At 52.7% G+C, this 24,272-nt stretch overlaps 1 protein-coding gene across 1 annotated transcript; it reads left to right on the plus strand.

Annotated features, from left to right (window-relative positions):
* Window positions 1-22,692: 22,692 nt before the first annotated feature.
* Window positions 22,693-23,517, plus strand: LOC126199712 (integumentary mucin C.1-like). Its single transcript, XM_049936639.1, has one exon. It carries the CDS (start codon window positions 22,693-22,695, stop codon window positions 23,515-23,517), a length of 825 nt encoding a protein of 274 aa, XP_049792596.1.
* Window positions 23,518-24,272: the final 755 nt, after the last annotated feature.

Below are 24,272 nucleotides of genomic sequence, written 5' to 3' on the forward strand. Positions count from 1 at the left end.
GACCTGACGTCTTTCAACTTTCCTGAGCACATACTGAAGTGAACTCTCGTTCATTCACAAGTAATTTTCATATGACTTCACGTCCTCAACTTGCAACCCCATTGCCAAATTTTGTTGAATGCTTTTATTACGCCGCCATGAAACGCAAGGCTTCACGTAAGTATGGTTTCGTGTTTTCTGATCCTGTTTCCTACATGCTATTGTAGTACAGCAGCTCACAGCCAACTAACAAGTCGTCATAGGCCATTGTGAAGGAACTATGATGAAATATTTGACAACAGTGTAAGACCACTTTTGTGGCACATCAAAGATCTTCGTGAAAGAAATATGATGCATGTTTGATCAAATTTTTTTGTCAAAGAAATATATAGTTTAATACTGGCCCAAAGTGCCAGTCTTCTCCTCGCAGTCGGCGTTAAATCTCCAGTTTAATGGAGTCACAGACAATGTTTGCAGGAAATTCGAGAGAACTCTGGAATGAACAAAAAGATTTGTACAAACTTTACTAGTGGAGACAAGTGCCCCTCTCGCCTGTCACTGCAGACACCTGTGGATACCATAAGGGGCAGTCAAATGAATACGAGACAGACAGAGAAAAGTGAGGAAACTGTTCATTAATTCAAACGTAATTTTCATAACTCTTAATAAATTTATCTCACTCTGAGTCAAGGTGGTCAATGCCATCATGGACAATTGTTTACTGTTGCCAACAGAACCATGATTTACCTAGGGGGTCACTTCGTCTGGAGAAAATCTATGACCATGAATACCTTCCTTCAGGGTTCTCAAAATAAGGAAATCGCATGGGGAGAAATCAGGATTGTCTACATTATTATACTTCTCGTGGACGAGGGTAAACTGTGTTCTTTTGCACTATAGTAATTTATAAATGTTAAATTCTACATTAATATAATCTAATGTTAAATTCTACATTAGAAGTAACTCATAACATTGTTATCATAATATGCAAAACGTCTGGTTAGGCTTAAAAGAGCACCTGACAACACTAATCTTGTCACATTAAATAAATCTGTTATATATGTAAAGCCGAGTGTATGTTTGTATGTCTGCAGTCTCCTCCCAAAACCCAGGATTGATTTCAACCAAATTTGACACAAAAATATCAGGCCTCATAAGTATCAGTACTGTAGGGATTATAAACTCTTAGCTCCAAAAGGAGTGGATATATGAACAAAAACGTATTTTTCCCAGCCCCTGGCGTACTGGCTACCCTGCATCAAAGGTGTTTTGTGTGGAACAGTATCAGCCTGCCAAATCAACCTGCTTTGCAGGGCAGCCTATATGCTAGGGGCAAGAAATGGTTTTTCTGAGCCCTGGTATGTAAGCTGCTCTGCATGACAGGTGTCTTATGGGAGTAGTATCAGCCTACGTTATTGTACTGTATTGTATTGTACTGTATTACACATGCTGATGAGCATGGCTGTGGCAGAGATGGATAGAGGAGGGAATGGACATAGTTAAGGAGGAGGAGGAAATGGACAAAGAGATGAGAGGAGGGGGTGATACATGAGGTAGTGGAATATGTAGAGGAGTAGTGAGGAAGTGGAAAAGAAAGAGAGAAGGTGGAGATAGAAAAAGAGAGGGGAGGAGGAATGTTCAGAAGGAGGGAAAAGGAAGATATGTCAGAGAGAAGCGACTGAGGAAATGGACAAAGAGGCAGGAAGGAGGATATGAAGGCACAGAGACAGTTTGGAAGAAGAGACAGATTGAGATGGACAGAGGAATAAATAGGTGGACACATAGAGGAGGAGGACCAGCTCTGTTCACTATATATGTATGGAATGCGTATGTGGCTGAAGCCACAGGGAAAACCTGGAAAACAAATAAATCAACCTCACCATCCGAAAACTATGACAACATAAAAATATGCAAGATGTATCAGAATTGACAGCGAAATAAGTTCATTATACCTGTGATGTTCGATTCTCTGATCATATATCACCATCACATGCACAGTTATCCTGGCAATGTTCAGATAAGCACAAAGATTTCAGTACTCTGTCGTCTCCACCACCTGAACAGCATACACTGCTCTCATATCTACAAACCCTAATCCTCATGTCTGAACATGGCAGAAACACCTGTTCAATCAGAACAAAATCCCTTCTGTCCCACTGCATTCTTCAACCACTTTCTCAAAGTCTTTCTCAATAGCAGGAACCCTCGATTAACATCCGATATTGTTTTAGGGAACTGAATAACATCTCCAATTTCAGAAGACAGCTAATGACATACCTAATGAAGCAATAATAATGACTAGCATTGCTCTCTGTTACCCCTGTACATCCTTCTTTCAACTAGATCTTCCTCATTTCCCAGATTTTTGAGCTGGTACACTCCCCTTAAATTTCCCTTTCCCAGTACTCTCTGCATCAGAAAACATCTACTTTGTACACATATAAATTCTTTTTATGTCTGCAACTATCATTATTATTATTTCTTTCCTTTCTCAGACGTTATGTCTGGTTAAAATTGGAAAGTGATGCCGACCTTGATCAAGCGTAACTTCCTTTTAACTGTACGCTATATGTTACATTGCATTTAGGAACTTTCGGGTAATGGAACATGTATCAATAATTACAGATTTCTGTAGTTGTATATATACTTTGGATGTAGCTGTATTGCGTTGATGTACTGGTGGATATTGTGTGGTATGACTCCCATAGTTGATAGTATAATTGGTATACTGTCAACTTTATCCTGATGCTACATGTCCTTGACTTCCTCAGCCAGTTTGATGTATTTTTCAATTTTTTCTCCTGTTTTCTTCTGTATGTTTGTTGTGTTGGCTATGGATATTTCGATTAGTTGTGTTAATTTCTTCTTTTTATTGGTGAGCATGATGTCAGGTTTGTTATGTGGTATTGTTTTATCTGTTATAATGGTTCTGTTCCAGTATAATTTGAATTCATCATTCTCCAGTACATTTTGTGGTGCATACTTGTATGTGGGAACGTGTTGTTTTATTAGTTTATGTTGTATGGCAAGTTGTTGATGTATTATTTTTGCTACATTGTCATGTCTTCTGGGGTATTCTGTATTTGCTTGTATTGTACATCCGCTTGTGATGTGATCTACTGTTTCTATTTGTTGTTTGCAAAGTCTGCATTTATCTGTTGTGGTATTGGGATCTTTAATAATATGCTTGCTGTAATACCTGGTGTTTATTGTTTGATCCTGTATTGCGATCATGAATCCTTCCGTCTCACTGTATATATTGCCTTTTCTTAGCCATATGTTTGATGCATCTTGATCGATGTGTGGCTGTGTTAGATGATACGGGTGCTTGCCATGCAGTGTTTTCTTTTTCCAATTTACTTTCTTCGTATCTGTTGATGTTATGTGATCCAAAGGGTTGTAGAAGTGGTTATGAAATTGCAGTGGTGTAGCAGATGTATTTATATGAGTGATTGCTTTGTGCATTTTGCTAGTTTCTGCTCGTTCTATAAAGAATTTTCTTAAATTGTCTACCTGTCCATAATGTAGGTTTTTTATGTCGATAAATCCCCTTCATCCTTACTTTCTGCTTAATGTGAATCTTTCTGTTGTTGAATATATGTGATGTATTCTATATTTGTGGCATTGTGATCGTGTAAGTGTATTGAGTGCTTCTAGGTCTGTGTTACTCCATTTCACTACTCCAAATGAGTAGGTCAATATTGGTATAGCATAAGTATTTATAACTTTTGTCTTGTTTCTTGCTGTCAATTCTGTTTTCAGTATTTTTGTTAGTCTTTGACTATATTTTTCTTTTAGTTCTTCTTTAATATTTTTATTATCTATTCCTATTTTTTGTCTGTATCCTAGATATTTATAGGCGTTTTTTCCATCGCTTCTATGCAGTCGCTGTGGTTATCCAATATGTAATCTTCTTGTTTAGTGTGTTTTCCCTCGACTATGCTATTTTTCTTACATTTGTCTGTTCCAAAAGCCATATTTATATCATTGCTGAATACTTCTGTTATCTTTTACTAAAGATAACAGAAGTATTCAGCAATGATATAAATATGGCTTTTGGAACAGACAAATGTAAGAAAAATAGCATAGTCGAGGGAAAACACACTAAACAAGAAGATTACATATTGGATAACCACAGCGACTGCGACTGAGTAGAATTAATTGCTAGGGTGACTTCATGTTGCAAAATTATCACTTCAGGCATTTGTGGTATCATCTTCTATATGTCTGTTTCTGCTTGTATCCACCGTGCATGCCTGTTATGTTGTACTGGGTTTGACCATATGTTGCTCCAGAAGTGTTCCATGTCTGTTATTTTTGGTGGATTGTCTATTTTAATGTGTGTGTTATCTACTGTCTGGTAAAATTTCTTTTGGTTTGTGTTGAATGTTTGGTTTTGTTTCCTTCTATTTTCACTTTTTTTGTATCTTCTAAGTCGTTTGGCCAATGCTTGTAATTTCTGCTTCTTTTCATCTAATCGCTCTATCGCTTCTTGTAGTGGGATTTTACCTAACCTTTTTCGTTTTTTGTCTGATATTTCATTTCTTATAAATTGTGTTAGCTGTCCGATGTCTTTCCTCAGTTTTTCTATTCTGATCTGTAGCCTGTGTTGCCATGCTGGTTTTGTGGGTTTCTTCTGTGTGTTGGTTGGTTGTGATCTCTGCCTAGTGTGTATATTTAGTGTAGTGAGTGCTCCTATATAAACCAGTGGTTGTAACTCTTCCATAGTTGTATTTTCATTTATTTTGTTGTGTATGATTGTGTTGATAGTTGTTATTGTTGTTTCGACTTGTGGGTTATTTGGGAGTCTATGCAAGAATGGTCTAACGTCTGTATTTGTGTCTATGTATTCTATAGATGTCAGCTGAAATTTTTCTTCTATATCTAACATGTTTGTCACCTCGTGTTCTATTTGTGCTTGTTCTGGTGGCTGTCTTAAGATTTCGTTTTCCTCTTATTGTTTAATTGATGCGTTTTGTTCTTTGTTTGTTTGCTCTGGGATGTTTGAGTCCATTACTGTATTTTCTTCTTCTTCTTCTGATTGCACATTATTTTGTTCTAGTATTTGTTGTACTTGTTGTTTGATGTTTTCTAATTCTGACTGGGGTATCCTGTTATTTTTTTATTATTACATGGATCTGATAAGCTAGTCGTTGTTCTGTTAAAAATTTTAATTCTGGGTATCTGGTAATAAATGTTGTGTATACTTGTGATCTGTATCCAGTTGTGTTGGTTCCTAAGTTTGTTGCTTGGTAATAACGGAACATGAGGTGTCGGTTAACTTCATCTGACCATCTCATCCTCTGTCTTTGTTTTCCTCCTAGAGTGGTTGCGGGAAGCAAATACTGCAAAACACCTCTATTTGGATTTAAATCATTTTCCGTGTGGCTAGCAGTGTCGTTACCATTGAGGACGGGCATAGGGTTCAAGCGTCGTCCCCGACCATGACAGCACTTGTCCAAGGCTTCATTAGTTCTGTCCTGAACCAATTAATCACACTAAAAGGGGGTTAGCCCTATTAATGGTTTGTTCTTTTCGTCGGCTTTTACGACTGGCAGAACATAGCGGAGGCCTATTCTTTTCCTGGGCCTTATTATTATTATTATTATTATTATCATTATTAGTGTCAGCTTCAGAAGTAGTAGAAGTACTGCCAGTATTAACTTAAATAGTTTGTAGTCAATATTATTTACTCAAATTGTCTCTATAGACACTCAAATAATTTTAATATCGTTTGTCATATTAAAATTGTTATTTCTTAGGTAATATGATGTTATAAATGTCAGGTGTAAGAGAGCGCCTAATGACCCTATAAGGTCAGGTTAAACCAATAAATAAAATAAGATTGATACAGTTGAAAGAATCTGGTAATGAAAGTAAAACCGCTCCAATTCATAAGCGTCACACATTTGTGATTCTACCTCTAATATTTGACTACAAATGGCCACTGACTTCAGGATAAAATATTGTCCTAGTTTATACAGATGTATCTGAAAAGCAAACTTTTCAGATAAGTCCCCATCTAATTGCTCTCAAATTTCACTGAGAACGCAGGGTCAGAGAGTGTGGTAGATGCGTGTTGGGGTAGTGGTACATTTTGCTACTGATACAAGACAACATATAACACATCAACATGCTCGAAGATCACCTATCCTCAGTCTTCTGTAGTTTTCTGTCTAGTGTTATCTCCAAAGTGAAGTTTACAGTACTTCATTTAATATGGCTGAAGAAGTCAAACAATGAACTACACTGTCTTGTCAATATTTACAAGATAATATGTGGGTGTTTCAAAAAATCCATTTGAACTCAGTGAAGACTCTTAACCACACATTCCCAATTATCTTGTAAAAGAGCTCGTTTCCAGTCCCATGTTTACTGGATTCAATTTGCTTCTACTGTTGTTTACTTTCGTCCATGTCAGTAACTGCTGTTAATTACGATACTCTCTGTAACAGTGCTGAAAGTAGTACTGTGAGTGAGTGAATGAATGTAACTGAGGAAGCACGGACGCCACAATTACTTCCTACATAGAAGACGACCTGGAGCAGTGGCTACGTGGCAAATGAAGTGGCAGCTATGGCAGAACAGGCAAAATGAATGGCAACCGACTGGTGCGTTATGAAGGTCTCACAGCAAGAGCAGGCTATGGGAGTTGATGTGGTGAATCCTTTCTATTCTACTGGTTGTCTCCACTGAGACTGCGGACTATGACACTAGTTCACCTGTGACCCCGTCTCAGGGTTGATGTGTAGTGGGTTAGCAATTGTTTGGGGACGGTATGGGATTCCTTGAACTCCAGTTCTAGAGATTTCGCGTGCTGCCCCAACAGTTGTAGAGTCACACAGAAATAAGAAACGGTAGCAAGAGTCATGGATGTATACTTTGCTAGGTGGCACTTTACGTTCAAATTGTCACGCATTCTATTTTATGGTGTAATATCCCCACCACAGTAGAAAGAGTGATCGATCCTTTAACGCTGCATGACAACTACAGACAATATTCACTACTGCCACCAACTGCACAGTTAATTATTTCTTCTTCGCCCTTCCTATTTATTACGGTGTGATTCACCTGTTATTGTGTGCAGTATTGGGAGCTTTCTTTAGCTGACTCGTGACTGTTAAGTTAACTTAGAAGGACCAGAGTGTCAAACTTATTCAGCTCTGAAAGCTGACCCCAACAGGTATAAAAAGAGAAGTTGCAGTGTCCCATCTCCACATGAGAGACGTGTAGGAGGGCAGCCTGCATTCCATAAAAAGTGCCATGTACGAGGTGTTAGAAGGAATCCATTTTTGGCGAGATAAGATCTGGAAGGCAGGTGAAGAACACGGAGACTGGGACTATGGCGCTGGCAGTCGATCATCGTGTGCCATGCAGGAATGTTCATTATACGAGTAAGGCAGACCGTTTTGTGTCCAAAAAACTAAACTGAAGAGCTAAAGAAACTGGTACACCTGCCTAATATCGTGTGGGTCCCCGCAAGCATGCAGAAGCGCCGCAGCATGACGTGGCATGAACTCTGCTAACGTCTCAAGTAGTGTTGGAGGGAACTGATACCCTGAACTCTGCAAATCCTACGAGGCGGTGGAGATCTCAACAGCACGTTGAAAGGCATCCCACATATGAGGAGTCTGGTGGCCAGCGGAAGTGTTCCAGCTCAGAAGAGAGTTCCAGGAGCAACTCTCTGGACGAGTAGGTTGTCTCAAGTCCGTCGGAATGCACAATGGACATGAATGGATGCAGGTGATTACACAGGGTGCTTACGTACGTGTCACCTGTGTCAGCCGTATCTAGACTTATCAGGGGTCCTTTATCACTACAACTGCACACGCCCCACACCATTACAGAGCCTCCAGCAGACTGAAGAGTCCACTGCTGACATGCAGAGTCCATCGATTCACGAAGTTGTCTCCATACCCGTACACGTGCGTCCGCTCGACACAATTTGAAACGAGACCCTTCCGACCAGGCAACATGTTTCCGGTCGTCAACAATCCAATGTCGGTGTTGACGGACCCAGGGGAGGCGTACAGCTTTGTGTGGTGCAGTGATCAAGGGTGCACGAGTGGGCCTTCGGCTTCGAAAGCCCATACCGATGATGCTTCGTTGAATGGTTCGCACGCTGACACTTGTTGATGGCCCAACACTGAAATCTGCAGCAATTTGCGGAGTGGTTGCACTTTGAACGATTCTCTTCATCGTCGTTGGTCCCGTTGCTGCAGAAACTTTTTCTATCCGCAGCAATGTCGGAGATTTGATGTTTTTCCGGCTTCCTGACATTCACGGTACACTCGTGACATGGCCGTACTGGAAAATCCGCACTTCACCGCCACCTCGGTGATGCTGTGTCCCATCGCTCGTGCGCCGCCTATAACACCACGTCCAAACTCACTTAAATCTTGATAACCTGCCACTGTAGCAGCAGTGACCAGTCCATCAACTGCGCCAGACACTTGTCTAATATAGGCGCTGCCGACTGCAGAGCCGTATTCTGCCTGTTTACATCTCTCTGTATTTGAATACGCATGCCTATACCAGTTTCTTTGTCCCTTCAGTGTATATCAGCATATAGTCAATGTGGACAGGGATCTGAGTAAAAACCCTAGAAAAGTACTATGAACACAATATATTTGCCAAAGAGTATGAAGGGTGCAACTAGCTGGCTGCGAATGTTTGGACTCTGCAATTAAACCCTGGTACAATTTACTAATTTTGCACCCACTTCGGCTTGCTGATTGCATCAATGGCTCATGCTTACCACTCTTAAACGGTGTCGGTGGAAGATGGCTGCAGTGACTTATGGAAGTTCTGAGTCCAGCTTCATCTCTGTACTCTTCTCTAAGCTAGAGATATCCCTCTGCAATGGACTGTAGCAAGTATTCCCTTCGACGTCTCTATTGCAAATGTGTTCTCATCGATCTATCTAAAGCATGTGTTTCCTCACCTTACTCTCTAAAACTTAGCTGCTGCTGCCATCGTAGGAGTCTCACTAGCCAACTGTAGCGGATCTCGTGAGCTCCGACCAATAATAATTGTATAACCAAGATTGCAGTTTGTACTGCCACAGATTTTTTCATAGTTAACCACTAATGGTGTGACACATTAAGGGAGGCAGAAAATCTCTCTCACTATATCACAGTTTCCCAACTCTGGCCAACCAATACCCTTTCACATAGACACGTCCGGGAAAACGTGCTGTTTATTGAAATACACTAAAGCGCCAAAGAAACTGGTATTGGCATGCATATTCAAATACAGAGATATGTAAACAGGCAGAATACGGCGCTACGGTCGGCTACGCCTATATGAGGCAACAAGTGTCTGGCACAGTTGTTAGATCAGTTACTGCTGCTACAATGGCAGGTTATCACGATTTAAGTGAGTTTGAACGTGGTGCTGTAGTCGGCAAACAAGCGATGGGACACATCTCCGATGTAGCGAGGGTATTTTCCCGTACGACCGTTTCACGAGTGTACTGTGGACGCGAGGAATCCGGTACAACATCATATCTCCGACATCGATGCGGCTGGAAAACGTTCCTGCAACAGCGGGACCAACGACGACTGAAAATAATCGTTCAACGTGGCAAAAGTGCAACCCTTCCGCATATTGGAGCAGATTTGGGTGCTGGGCCATCAACAAGTGTCAGCGTGAGGACCATTCAACGTAGTTTCATGTTATGCTTTCACGTGCCCACCCACCTTTGCCAAGGCTATTGTTCATCATAACAACCTTTTGATCATTTATTAAATTTTTACACCCTTGATTCAGTGGATAAATCATTTGTTTGATATGGTAATAAAGTAAATTGTTGTAATGATCACTAGTTTCCTTTTTTATTTAAATAAGCCCCTTCATTAACATATCCATGTGAGGTGTGGTGCCCATATTCTGAAGATTAATTGGACGAGCCCGAGTAACTTTCATTCAACAAGGTATATGTTGTACAACATTATTTCTCTTAAATTTGCATGATCTTATGGGGAGCTCCCCTCTCTGTAGTCACTCGAGATCTCAGTTACTGGTATGCTAAGCAGCTCAATGAACACCGCAGAAGTTGCACGCCAAGGGTTTCGAGAAGAATATATCTTCCTTAACCCTTATGTTTCCCAGTAGATAAGAGTAGAAACTGGCAGTTACCCATCTGCGATGGTTCTTTAGATGATTAACAAATGTACACCGCACAACAGAATGGAAGGATCACTTTTTCAGACCCTGTAACTACCTCCCATAGAGACACATACGTATGAAACTTGGCTCACAGGTGCCTAGAACGTTCCGCTGTAATGTTAGTAAAGCAGGGTGCGCTGCGAGATTACGGTTCATCGACACTTCAAACAGCAAGGGGTCGACACATCCAACAAAAGACCACAGCTCAGAAGTTCACGTGAGCTGCAAAGTGGGGTTACTAGTGCCACGTTGGCACCAAATGGGACCACACTTTTACCCAGCCCCTCTTATGCACATTTCACCATTTCTTTTGACGCTTCTGCGATGCAGCTCAGAATTGCAGCATCCAGCGTTTAAATAAAGTGGTTTTCATACGATTGGCCGAGGAAAATGTTTTACACACACCGGCGCTCAGAATCGACAAAATGCCGCAAAGAGGCGGCGTGAAGGGCGTCAATGAAAACGAAAGTTGGATGGCTGTCTGAAAGATGATGTTTATACAAATTTCACGCCAGTCACAAAAAAGTGGCGCTAGTAGCGTCGCCATGTGGATGCAAATCAGGTTTGCTTTGAGACTGGAAGTGGTGAGTTCATGTGGGTCAAGAACGCCTTTAAGACGATAAAGATGTCATTATTCACACCTCCCTGTGTTTGAACGAGGTCGTCTAAAGGGCTAGGAGAAACTGGATACTCCTTCTGCGATATTTCAGAAAGACTTGGAAGGAATGTAGCCCCTTTACATGAATACTGCCGGCAGTGGTCTCGAGAACGTAGGACGGCCATGTGGCAATACCGAGGGGGGAGACCGTCAGGGTTGACGTATGCCTTCGGCGCTTCATGCTGCATCTACAGCAGCAGTCTGAGCAGCGGCTGGACCGCAGTCGCACAGAGACCTGCAGCAGTTGGCAACACAGCGGAACAGAGACCTGCAGCGGCTGGCACCACAGTGGCACAGAGACTTCCAGCAGCTGCACCACAGTGGCACAGAGACCTGCAGCGGCTGGCACCACAGTGGCACAGAGACCTGCAATGGCTCGCACCGCAGTGGCACAGAGACCTGCAGCGGCTGGCACCAAAGTGGCACAGAGACCTGCAGCAGCTGGCACCACAGTGGCACAGAGACCTGCAATGGCTGGCACCACAGTGGCACAGAGACCTGATGCGGCTGGTACCACAGTGGCACAGAAACCTGCAACGGCTGGCACCACAGTGGCACAGAGACCTGCAGCGGCTGGCTTCACAGTGGCACAGAGACCTGCAACGGCCGGCACCACAGTGGTACAGAGACCTGCAGCGGCTGGCACCACAGTGACACAGAGTCCTGCTGTGGCTGGCACTACAGTGGCACAGAGACCAGCAGCGGCTGGCATCACAGTGGCACAGAGACCTGCAACGGCCGGCACCACGGTGGCACAGAGACCTCCAGCGGCTGGCACCACAGTGGCACAGAGACCTGCAGCAGCTGGCACCACAGTGGCACAGAGACCTGCAACGGCTGGAACCACAGTGGCACAGAGACGTGCAGCGGCTGGCACCACACTGGCACAGAGACCTCCAGCAGCTGGCACCACAGTGGCAAAGAGACATGCAGCGGCTGGCACCAAAGTGGCCAGGAGACCTGCAGTGGCTGGCACCACAGTGGCACAGAGACCAGCAGCGGCTGGCACCACAGTGGCACAGTGACCTGCAGTGGCTGGCACCACAGTGGCACAGAGACCTCCAGCAGCTGGCACCACAGTAGCACAGAGACATGCAGCGGCTGGCACCACAGTGGCACAGAGACCTGCAGTGGCTGGCACCACAGTGGCACAAGGACCTCCAGCAGCTGGCACCACAGTGGCACAGAGACATGCAGCGGCTAGCACCACAGTGGCACAGAGACATGCGGCGGCTGGCACCACAGTGACTCAGAGACCTGAGGCGGCTGGCACCACAGTGGCACAGAGACCTGCAGTGGCTGGCACCACAGTGGCACTGAGACCTCCAGCAGGTGGCACCACAGTAGCACAGAGACATGCAGCGGCTGGCACCACAGTGGCACAGCGACTTACATCAGCTGGCAACCACAGTGGCACAGAGACCTGCAACGGCTGACACCACAGTGGCACAGAGACCTGCAGCGGCTGGCACCACATTGGCACAGAGACCTCCAGCAGCTGGCACCACAGTGGCAAAGAGACATGCAGCGGCTGGCACCAAAGTGGCAAGGAGACCTGCTGCGGCTGGCACCACAGTCGCACAGAGACATGCAGCGGCTAGCACCACAGTGGCACAGAGACATGCAGCGGCTGGCACCACAGTGACACAGAGACCTGAGGCGGCTGGCACCACAGTGGCACAGAGACCTGCGGCGGCTGGCACCACACTGGCATGGACACCTCTAGCAGCTGGCACCACAGTGGCACAGAGACCTGCAACGGCTGGCACCACAGTGGCACAGAGACCAGCAGTGGCTTCACCACAGTGGCACAGAGACCTGCACCTGCTAGCACCACAGTGGCACAGAGACCTCCAGCAGCTGGCACCACAGTGGCACAGAGACATGCAGCAGCTGGCACCACAGTAGCACAGAGACCTCCAGCAGCTGGCACCACAGTGGCACAGAGACCTGCAACGGCTGGGACAACAGTGGCACAGAGACCTGCACTGGTGGGCACCACAGTGGCACAGAGACCTGCAGCTGCTGCCACCACAGTGGCACAAAGACATGCAGCGGCTGGCAACACAGTGGCACATAGACCTGCAGAGGCTGGCACCACAGTGGCAAAGAGACCTGCAGCGGCTGGTACCGCTGTGGAACAGAGATCTGCAGCAGCTGGCACCACAGTGTCACAGAGACCTGCAGCGGGTGGCACCATGGTGGAACAGAGACCTCCAGCGGCTGGACCACTGTGGCACAGAGACCTGCAGCAGCTGGCACCACAGTGGCACAGAGACCTGGAGAGGCTGGCACCACAGTGGCACAGTGACCATCAGTGGCTTACACCACAGTGGCACAGAGACCTGCAGCTGCTGCCACCACAGTGGCACAGAGACCTGCAGCGGCTGGCACCAAAGAGGCACAGACCTGCAGCGTTCAGCACCACAGTGGCACAGAGACCTGCAGCGGCTGGCACCACAGTGGCACAAAGATCTGCAGTGGCTGGCACCACAGTGGCACAGAGACCTGCAGTGGCTTGCACCACAGTGGCACAGAGAGCTGCAGCAGCTGGACCACAGTGGAACAGAGACCTGCACCGGCTGGCACCACAGTGGCACAGAGACCTGCAGCGGCCGGCAGCACAGTGGCACAGAGACCTGCAGCGGCCGGCACCACTGTGGCACAGAGACGTGCAGCGGCTGGCACCACAGTGGCACAGACACCAGCAGCGGCTGGCACCACAGTGGCACAGAGACCTCCAACACCTGGCACTACAGTGGCACAGAGACCTGCAGTGGCTGGCACCACAGTGTCACAGAGACCTGCAGCGGCTGGCACCACAGTGGCACAGACACCTGCAGAGGCTGGCACCACAGTGGCACAGAGACCTGCAGCGGCTGGCACCACAGTGGCACAGAGACCTCCAGCAACTGGCACCACAGTGGCACAGAGCCCTGCTACGGCTGGCACCACAGTGGCACAGAGTCCTGCAGCGGCTGACACCACAGTGGCACAGAGACGGGCAGCAGCTGGCACCACAGTGGCACAGAGACCTGCAGCGGCTGGCACCAAAGTGGCACAGAGACCTGCAATGGCTGGCACCACAGTGGCACAGAGACCTGCAGGGGCTGGTACCACAGTGGCACAGAGACCTGCAGCAACTGGCACCACAGTGGTACAGAGACCTCCAGCATCTGGCACCACAGTGGCAAAGAGACCTGCAGCGGCTGGCACCACAGTGGCACACAGACTTGCAGCGGCTGGCACCACAGTGGCACTGAGACCTGCAGTGGCTGACACCACAGTGGCACAGAGACCTCCAGCAGCAGGCACCACAGTGGCACAGAGACATGCAATGGCTGGCACCACAGTGCCACAGAGACCTCCTGGGGCTGGCACCATGGTGGCACAGTGACCTGCAGCTGCTGGCAACACAGTGGCACATAGACCTGCAGAGGCTGGCACCACAGTGGCAAAGAGACCTGCAGCGGCTGGTACCGCTGTGGAACAGAGATCTGCAGTGGCTGGCACCACAGTGTCACAGAGATCTGCAGCGGGTGGCACCATGGTGGAACAGAGGCCTCCAGCGGCTGGGCCACTGTGGCACAGAGACCTGCAGTGGTGGGCACCACAGTGGCACAGAGACCTGCGGCGGGTGCCACCAAAGTGGCACAGAGATCTTTAGTGGCTGGCACAACTGTGGCAAAGAGAATTGCAGTAGCTTGCACCACAGTGGCACAGAGAGCTGCAGGAGCTGGACCACAGTGGAACAGAGACCTGCACCGGCTGGCACCACAGTGGCACAGAGACCTGCAGCGGCCGGCACCACAGTGCCACAGAGACCTGCAGCAGCCAGCACCACGGTGGAACAGGGACCTGCAGTGGCTTGCACCACATTGGCACAGAGAGCTGCAGCAGCTGGACCACAGTGGAACAGGGACTGGCAGCGGCTGGCACCACTGTGGCACAGAGACCTGCAGCGGCTGGCACCACAGTGGCACAGAAACATGCAGCGGCTGGCACCAAGGTGGCACAGCGATCTGCAGCAGCTGGCACCACAGTGGCACAGAGACCTGCAGCGGCTGGCACTGCAGTGGCACAGATGCCTGCTGCTGCTGGCACCACAGTGGCACAGTGTCCTGCAGCGGCTGGCACCACATTGGCACAAAGACCTGCACCGGCTGGCACCACAGTGGCACAGAGACCTGCAACGGCTGGCACCATGGTGGCACAGAGACCTGCAGCGGTTGGTACCACAGTGGCACAGAGACCTGCAGTGGCTGGCACCACAGTGGCACAGAGACCTGCAGTGGCTTGCACCACAGTGGTACACAGACCTGCAGCAGCTGGACCACAGTGTAACAGAGACCTGCACCAGCCGGCGCCACGGTGGCACAGAGACTTGCAGCGGCTGGCACCAGTATGGCACAGAGACCTGCAGGGGAAGGCACCATGGTGGCACAGAGAACTATAGCGCTTGGCACCACAGTGGCAAAGAGACCTGCAGCAGCTGGCACCACAGTGGCATGGAGACCTGCAGCGACTGGCACCACAGTAGCACAGAGACCTGCAGCAGCTGGCACCACAGTGGCACAGAGACTTGCAGCGGCTCGCACCAGTATGGCACAGAGACCTGCAGGGGAAGGCACCATGGTGGCACAGAGAACTATAGCGCTTGGCACCACAGTGGCAATGAGACTTGCAGCAGCTGGCACCACAGTGGCATGGAGACCTGCAGCGGCTGGCACCACAGTGGCACAGAGACCTGCAGGGGCTGTCTTCATGGTGGCACAGAGACCTGCAGTGGCTTGCACCACAGTGGCACAGAGACTTGCTGCAGCTGGCACCACAGTGGCACAGAGACTTCCAGCAGCTGGCACCACAGTGGCACAGAGACCTGTAACGTCTGGCACCACAGTGGCACAGAGACCTGCAGCGGCTGTCAACACAGTGGCATAGAGACCTTCACCAGCTGGCACCACAGTGGCACAGAGACCTGCTGCGGCTGGCACCACAGTGGCACATAGACCTCAAGCAGCTGGCACCACAGTGACACAGAGACCTGCAACAGCTGGCACCACAGTGGCACAGAGACCTGCAATGGCTGGCAACACAGTGGCACAGAGACATGCAGCGGCTGGCACCACAGTGGCACAGAGACCTGCAGTGGCTGGCACCATGGTGGCATGGACACCTCTAGCTGCTGGCACCACAGTGGCACAGAGACCTGCAACGGCTGGCACCACAGTGGCACAGAGACCAGCAGTGGCTGACACCACAGTGGCACAGAGACATCCAACAGCTGGCACTACAGTGGCACAGAGACCTGCAGTGGCTGGCACCACAGTGGCACAGAGACCTGCAGTGGCTGGCACCACAGTGGCACAGAGACCTGCAGAGGCTGGCACCACAGTGGCACAGAGACATGCAGCGGCTGGCACCACAGTGGCACAGAGACCTCCAGCAGCTGGCACCACAGTGGCACAGCGACCTGCAATTGCTGGCACCACAGTGGCACAGAGACCTGCAGCGGCTGGCACCACAGTGGCACAGATACATCCAGCAGCTGCCACTACAGTGGCACAGACGCATGCAGTGGCTGGCAACACAGTGGCACAGAGACCTGCAGCGGCTAGCACCACAATGGCAAAGAAACCTGCAGCGGCTGGCACCACAGTGGAACAGAGACATCCAGCAACTGGCACCACAGTGGCACAGAGCCCTGCAACGGCTGGCACCACAGTAGCACAGAGTCCTGCAGCAGCTGACACCGCAGTGGCACAGAGACCTGCAGCAGCTGGCGCCGCAGTGGCACAGGGACCTGCAGCGGCTGGCACCACAGTGGCACAGAGACCTGCAATGGCTGGCACCACAGTGGGACAGAGACCTGCAGCGGCTGGCACCAAAGTGGCACAGACCTGCAGCGGCTGGCACCACAGTGGCACAGAGACCTGCAGCAGCTGGCACCACAGTGGAATAGAGACCTGCAGCAGCTGGCACCACAGTGTAACAGAGACCTGCTGCAGCTGGCACCACAGTGTCACAGAGACCTGGAGCAGCTGGCGCCACAGTGGCACGGAGACCTGCAGCGGCTGGCACCACAGTGGCACAGAGACATACAGCGGCTGGCACCAAGGTGGCACAGCGATCTGCTGCAGCTGGCACCACAGTGGCACAGAGACCTGCAGCGGCTGGCACCACAGTAGCTCAGACACCTGCAGCTGCTGGCACCACAGTGGCACAGAGACTTGCAGCGGCTGGCACCACATTGGCACAAAGACCTGCACTGGCTGGCACCACAGTGGGACAGAGACCTGCAATGGCTGGAACCATGGTGGCACAGGGACCTGCAGCGGCTGCTACCACAGTGGCACAGAGACCTGCAGTGGCTGGCACCACGGTGGCACAGAGACCTGCAGTGGCTCGCACCACAGTAGCACAGAGACCTTCAGCGGCTGGCACCACAGTGGCACTGAGACCTGCAGGGGCTGTCTTCATGGTGGCACAGAGACCTGCAGTGGCTTGCACCACAGTGGCACAGAGACCTGCAGTGGCTGCCACCACAGTGGCACACAGACTTGCAGCAGCTGGCACCACAGTGGCACAGAGCCCTGCAGTGGCTTGCACCACAGTGGCACATAAACTTGCAGCAGCTGTCACCACAGTGGCACAGAGACCTGCAATGGCTTGCACCACAGTGGCACAGAGACCTGCAGCAGCTGGCACCACAGTGGCATAGAGACTTGCAGGGGCTGGTACCACAGTGTCACAGAGACCTGCAGCAACTGGCACCACAATGGCACAGACACCTGCAGTGGTTGGCACCACAGTGGCACAAATACCTGGAGCAGCTGGCACCACAGTGGCACAGAGACCTGCAGCAGCTGGCACCACAGTGGCACCGGGACATGCAGCGGCTGGCACCAAGCTGGCACAGGGATCTGCAGTGGCTGGCACCACAGCGGCACAGAGACCTGCAGCGGCTGGCACCGCTGTGGCACAGACGCCTTCAGTGGCTGGCACCACATTGGCACAGAGACCTGCAGCGGCTGGCACCGCTGTGGCACAGACGCCTTCAGTGGCTGGCACCACATTGGCACAGAGACCTGCAGCGGCTGGCACCACAGTGGCACAGATTCCTGCTGCAGCTGGCACCATGGTGGCACAGAGACCTGCAGTGACTGGCACCACAGTGGCACAGAGACCTGCAGTGGCTGGCACCACAGGGGCAAAGAGACCTGCATCGGCAGGTACCGCTGTGGAACAGAGATCTGCAGTGGCTGGCACCACAGTGTCACAGAGACCTGCAGCGGGTGGCACCATGGTGGAACAGAGACCTCCAGCGGCTGGACCACTGTGGCACAGAGACCTGCAGCGGCTGGCACCACAGTGGCACAGAGAACTGCAGCGGCTGGCACCACAGTGGCACCGGGACATGCAGCGGCTGGCACCAAGCTGGCACAGGGATCTGCAGTGGCTGGCACCACAGCGGCACAGAGACCTGCAGCGGCTGGCACCGCTGTGGCACAGACGCCTTCAGTGGCTGGCACCACATTGGCACAGAGACCTGCAGCGGCTGGCACCACAGTGGCACAGATTCCTGCTGCAGCTGGCACCATGGTGGCACAGAGACCTGCAGCGGCTGGCACCACAGTGGCACAGAGAATTGCAATGGCTTGCACCACAGTGGCACAGAGACCTGCAGCAAATGGCACCACAGTGGCGTAGAGACCTGCAGCGGCTGATACCACAGTGTCACAGTGATCTGCAGCAGCTGGCACCACAGTGGCACAGAGACCTGCAGTGGCTGGCACCACAGTGGCACAGATACCTGGATCAGCTGGCACCACTGTGGCACAGAGACCTGCAGCAGCTGGCACCACGGTGCCACAGAAACCTGCAGCGACTGGCACCACAGTGGCACAGAGACATGCAGCAGCTGGCACCAAGGTGGCACAGGGATCGGCAGCGGCTGGCACCACAGTGGCACAGAGACCTGCAGCGGCTGGCACCGCAGTGGCACAGATGCCTGCAGTGGCTGGCACCACCTTGGCACAGAGACCTGCTGCGGCTGGCACCACAGTGGCACAGAGACCTGCAATGGCTGGCACCACAGTGGGACAGAGACCTGCAGCGGCTGGCACCAAAGTGGCACAGACCTGCAGCGGCTGGCACCACAGTGGCACAGAGACCTGCAGCAGCTGGCACCACAGTGGAATAGAGACCTGCAGCAGCTGGCACCACAGTGTAACAGAGACCTGCTGCAGCTGGCACCACAGTGTCACAGAGACCTGGGCAGCTGGCGCCACAGTGGCACGGAGACCTGCAGCGGCTGGCACCACAGTGGCACAGAGACATACAGCGGCTGGCACCAAGGTGGCACAGCGATCTGCTGCAGCTGGCACCACAGTGGCACAGAGACCTGCAGCGGCTGGCACCACAGTGGCTCAGACACCTGCAGCTGCTGGCACCACAGTGGCACAGAGACTTGCAGCGGCTGGCACCACATTGGCACAAAGACCTGCACTGGCTGGCACCACAGTGGGACAGAGACCTGCAATGGCTGGAACCATGGTGGCACAGGGACCTGCAGCGGCTGCTACCACAGTGGCACAGAGACCTGCAGTGGCTGGCACCACGGTGGCACAGAGACCTGCAGTGGCTCGCACCACAGTAGCACAGAGACCTTCAGCGGCTGGCACCACAGTGGCACTGAGACCTGCAGGGGCTGTCTTCATGGTGGCACAGAGACCTGCAGTGGCTTGCACCACAGTGGCACAGAGACCTGCAGTGGCTGCCACCACAGTGGCACACAGACTTGCAGCAGCTGGCACCACAGTGGCACAGAGCCCTGCAGTGGCTTGCACCACAGTGGCACATAAACTTGCAGCAGCTGTCACCACAGTGGCACAGAGACCTGCAATGGCTTGCACCACAGTGGCACAGAGACCTGCAGCAGCTGGCACCACAGTGGCATAGAGACTTGCAGGGGCTGGTACCACAGTGTCACAGAGACCTGCAGCAACTGGCACCACAATGGCACAGACACCTGCAGTGGTTGGCACCACAGTGGCACAAATACCTGGAGCAGCTGGCACCACAGTGGCACAGAGACCTGCAGCAGCTGGCACCACAGTGGCACCGGGACATGCAGCGGCTGGCACCAAGCTGGCACAGGGATCTGCAGTGGCTGGCACCACAGCGGCACAGAGACCTGCAGCGGCTGGCACCGCTGTGGCACAGACGCCTTCAGTGGCTGGCACCACATTGGCACAGAGACCTGCAGCGGCTGGCACCACAGTGGCACAGATTCCTGCTGCAGCTGGCACCATGGTGGCACAGAGACCTGCAGTGACTGGCACCACAGTGGCACAGAGACCTGCAGTGGCTGGCACCACAGGGGCAAAGAGACCTGCATCGGCAGGTACCGCTGTGGAACAGAGATCTGCAGTGGCTGGCACCACAGTGTCACAGAGACCTGCAGCGGGTGGCACCATGGTGGAACAGAGACCTCCAGCGGCTGGACCACTGTGGCACAGAGACCTGCAGCGGCTGGCACCACAGTGGCACAGAGAACTGCAGCGGCTGGCAACACGGTGGCACAGAGACCTGCAGCGGCTGGCACCACAGTGGCACAGAGAATTGCAATGGCTTGCACCACAGTGGCACAGAGACCTGCAGCAAATGGCACCACAGTGGCGTAGAGACCTGCAGCGGCTGATACCACAGTGTCACAGTGATCTGCAGCAGCTGGCACCACAGTGGCACAGAGACCTGCAGTGGCTGGCACCACAGTGGCACAGATACCTGGATCAGCTGGCACCACTGTGGCACAGAGACCTGCAGCGGCTGGCACCACAGTGGCACAGAGAACTGCAGCGGCTGGCAACACGGTGGCACAGAGACCTGCAGCGGCTGGCACCACAGTGGCACAGAGACATGCAGCAGCTGGCACCAAGGTGGCACAGGGATCGGCAGCGGCTGGCACCACAGTGGCACAGAGACCTGCAGCGGCTGGCACCGCAGTGGCACAGATGCCTGCAGTGGCTGGCACCACCTTGGCACAGAGACCTGCTGCGGCTGGCACCACAGTGGCACAGAGACCTGCAATGGCTAGCACCACAGTGGCACAGAGACCTGCAGTGTCTTGCACCACAGTGGCACAGAGACCTGCAGCGGCTGGCACCACAGTGGCACAGAGAGCTGCAGCAGCAGGCGCCAAGACTGCACAGAGACCTGCAGAGGCAGGCACCACAGTGGCACAGAGACCTGCTATGGCTTGCACCACAGTGGCACAGAGACTTGCAGCAGCTGGACCACAGTGGAACAGATGCCTGCACCGGCTGTCACTACGGTGGCACAGAGACCACCAGTGGCTTGGACCACAGTGGCACAGAGGCCTGCAGCAGCTGGCACCACAGTGGCATAGAGACCTGCAGCCGCTGGCACCACAGTTGCACAGAGACCTGCAGGAGCTGTCTTCATGGTGGCACAGAGACCTGCAGTGGCTTGCACAACAGTGGCACAGAGGCCCGCAGCAGATGGCACCACAGTGGCACAGAGACTTGCAGCAGCTGGCACCACAGTGGCACAGAGACCTTCAGGGGCTGTCTCCGCTGTGGCACAGAGACCTGCTGTGGCTTGCACCACAGTGGCACAGAGACCTGCAGCAGCTGGACCACAGTGGGACAGATGCCTGCACCCGATGTCACCACGGTGGCACAGAGACCTGCAGTGGCTTGCACAACAGTGGCATTGAGACCTGCAGCAGCTGGAACCACAGTAGCACAGAGGCCTGCTGCAGCTGGCACCACAGTGGCACAGAGACCTGAAGGTTCTGGTACCATGGTGGCACAGAGACCTGCAGCGGCTGGCACCACAGTGGCACAGAGACCTGCAGCTGCTTGCACCACAGTGGCAGAGACCTGCAGCGGCTGGCACCACAGTGGCACATTGACACGCAGCGGCTGGCACCAAGGTGGCACAGGGGTCTGCAGCAGCTGGCACCACAGTGGCACAGAGACCTGCAGCGGCTGGCACCGCAGTGGCACAGATGCCTGCAGTGGCTGCCAGCACATTGGCACAGAGACCTGCAGCGGCTGGCACCACAGTGGCACAGGGACCTGCAGCGGCTGGCACCACAGTGGCACAGAGAGCTGCCGCGGCAGGCACCACGGTGGCACGGAGACCTGCTGCGGCTAGCACCACAGTGGCACAGAGACCTGCAATGGCTTGCACCACATTGGCACAGAGAGCTGTAGCAGCTGGACCACAGTGGAACAGGGACTGGCAGCATCTGGCACCACTGTGGCACAGAGACCTGCAGTGGCCGGCACCACGGTGGCACAGGGACCTGCTGTGACTGGCACCACAGTGGCACAGAGACCTGCAGTGGCTGGCACAACAGTGGCACAGAGACCTGCAGTGGCTGGCACCACAGTGGCACAGAGACCTGCAGCGGCTGGTACAACAGTGGCACAGAGACCTCCAGCAGCTGTCGTCACAGTGGCACGGAGACCAGCAGCGGCTGGCACCACAGTGGCACAGAGACTTCCAGCGGCTGGCACCACAGTGGCACAGAGTCATGCAGCAGCTGGCACCACAGTGGCATAGAGACTTGCAGCGGCGGGCACCACAGTGTCACAGAGACCGGCAGCAGCTGGCACCATAGTGGCACAGACACCTGCAGTGGCTGGCACCACAGTGACACAGAGACCTGCAGCAGTTGGCACCGCAGTGGCACAGACGCCTGCAGCGGCTGGCACCACAGTGGAATAGAGACCTGCAGCAGCTGGCACCACAGTGTAACAGTGACCTGCAGCAGCTGGCACCACAGTGTCACAGAGACATGGAGCAGCTGGCACCACAGTGTCACAGAGACCAGAAACGCGCCTGGCACCACAATGGCACAGAAACATGCAGCGGCTGGCACCAAGGTGGCACAGCGATCTGCAGCAGCTGGCACCACAGTGGCACAGAGACCTGCAGCGGCTGGCACTGCAGTGGCACAGACGCCTGCTGCTGCTGGCACCACAGTGGCACAGTGTCCTGCAGCGGCTGGCACCACATTGGCACAAAGACCTGCACCGGCTGGCACCACAGTGGCACAGAGACCTGCAGTGGCTTGCACCACAGTGGTACAGAGACCTGCACCAGCTGGCACCATGGTGGCACAGAGACCTGCAGCGACTGGCACCACAGTAGCACAGAGACCTACAGCAGCTGGCAGCACAGTGGCACAGAGACTTGCAGCGGCTGGCACCAGTATGGCACAGAGACCTGCAGGGGGTGGCACCACAGTGGCACTGAGCTGCAGCAGCTGGCACCACGGTGGCACAGAGACCTGCAGCAGCTGGCAACACAGTGGCACAGAGACCTGCAGCGGCTGGCACCACATTGGCACAGAGACCTGCAATGCCTTGCACCACAGTGGCACAGAGACCTGCAGCAGCTGGACCACAGTGGAACAGATGCCTGCACCGGCTGTCACCACGGTGGCACAGAGACCTGCAGTGGCTTGCACCACAGTGGCACTGAGACCTGCAGCGGCTGGCACCACAGTGGCACAGAGACCTGCAGTGGCTGGCACCACAGTGGCACAGAGACCTGCACTGGCTTGCACCACAGTGGTACAGAGACCTGCAGCAGCTGGAGCACAGTGTAACAGAGACCTGCACCAGCTGGCACCACGCTGGCACAGAGACCTGCAGCAGCTGGAACCACAGTAGCACAGAGACCTGCAGCAGCTGGCACCACAGTGGCACAGAGACTTGCAGCGGGTGGCACCACTGTGGCACAGAGACCTGCAGGGGCTGGCACCATGGTGGCACAGAGACCTGCAGCGGCTGGCACCACAGTGGCACAGAGACCTGCAGCGGCTGGCACCACAGTGGCACCGACCTGCAGCGGCTGGCACCACGGTGGTACAGAGACCTGCAGTGGCTGGCACCACAGTGGCACAGAGTCCTGCAGCGGCTGGCACCACAGTGGTACAGAGACCTGCAATGGCTTGCACTACAGTGGCACAGTGACCTGCAGCAGCTGGACCACAGTGGAACAGATGCCTGCACCGGCTGTCACCTTGGTGGCACAGAGACCTGCAGTGGCTTGCACCACAGTGGCACAGAGACCTGCAGCAGCTGGCACCAGAGTGGCACAGAGACTTGCAGCAGCTGGCACCACTGTGGCACAGAGACCTGCAGGGGCTGTCTCCACGGTGGCACAGAGACCTGCAGCGGCTGGCACCACAGTGGCACAGAGACCTGCTGCGGCTGGTACCACAGTGGCACAGAGACCTGCGCCAGCTGGCACCACAGTGGCACAGAGACCTGCAGCGGCTGGCACGACAGTGGCGCAGAAACCTGTTGCCAAGCAGTTTCTTCTAGCACAGCAGCGAGTGCGATGCCCTGCAGCGTGCATTCCACTGTCCCCAAACCACCGCTATTTTCGACTTTGGTGGTGATAAGTGAGAGTTTGTGGTGGT

This window comes from Schistocerca nitens, chromosome 8 (genome assembly GCF_023898315.1).
Source record: "Schistocerca nitens isolate TAMUIC-IGC-003100 chromosome 8, iqSchNite1.1, whole genome shotgun sequence".
NCBI classification, from domain to species: Eukaryota; Metazoa; Arthropoda; class Insecta; order Orthoptera; family Acrididae; genus Schistocerca; species Schistocerca nitens.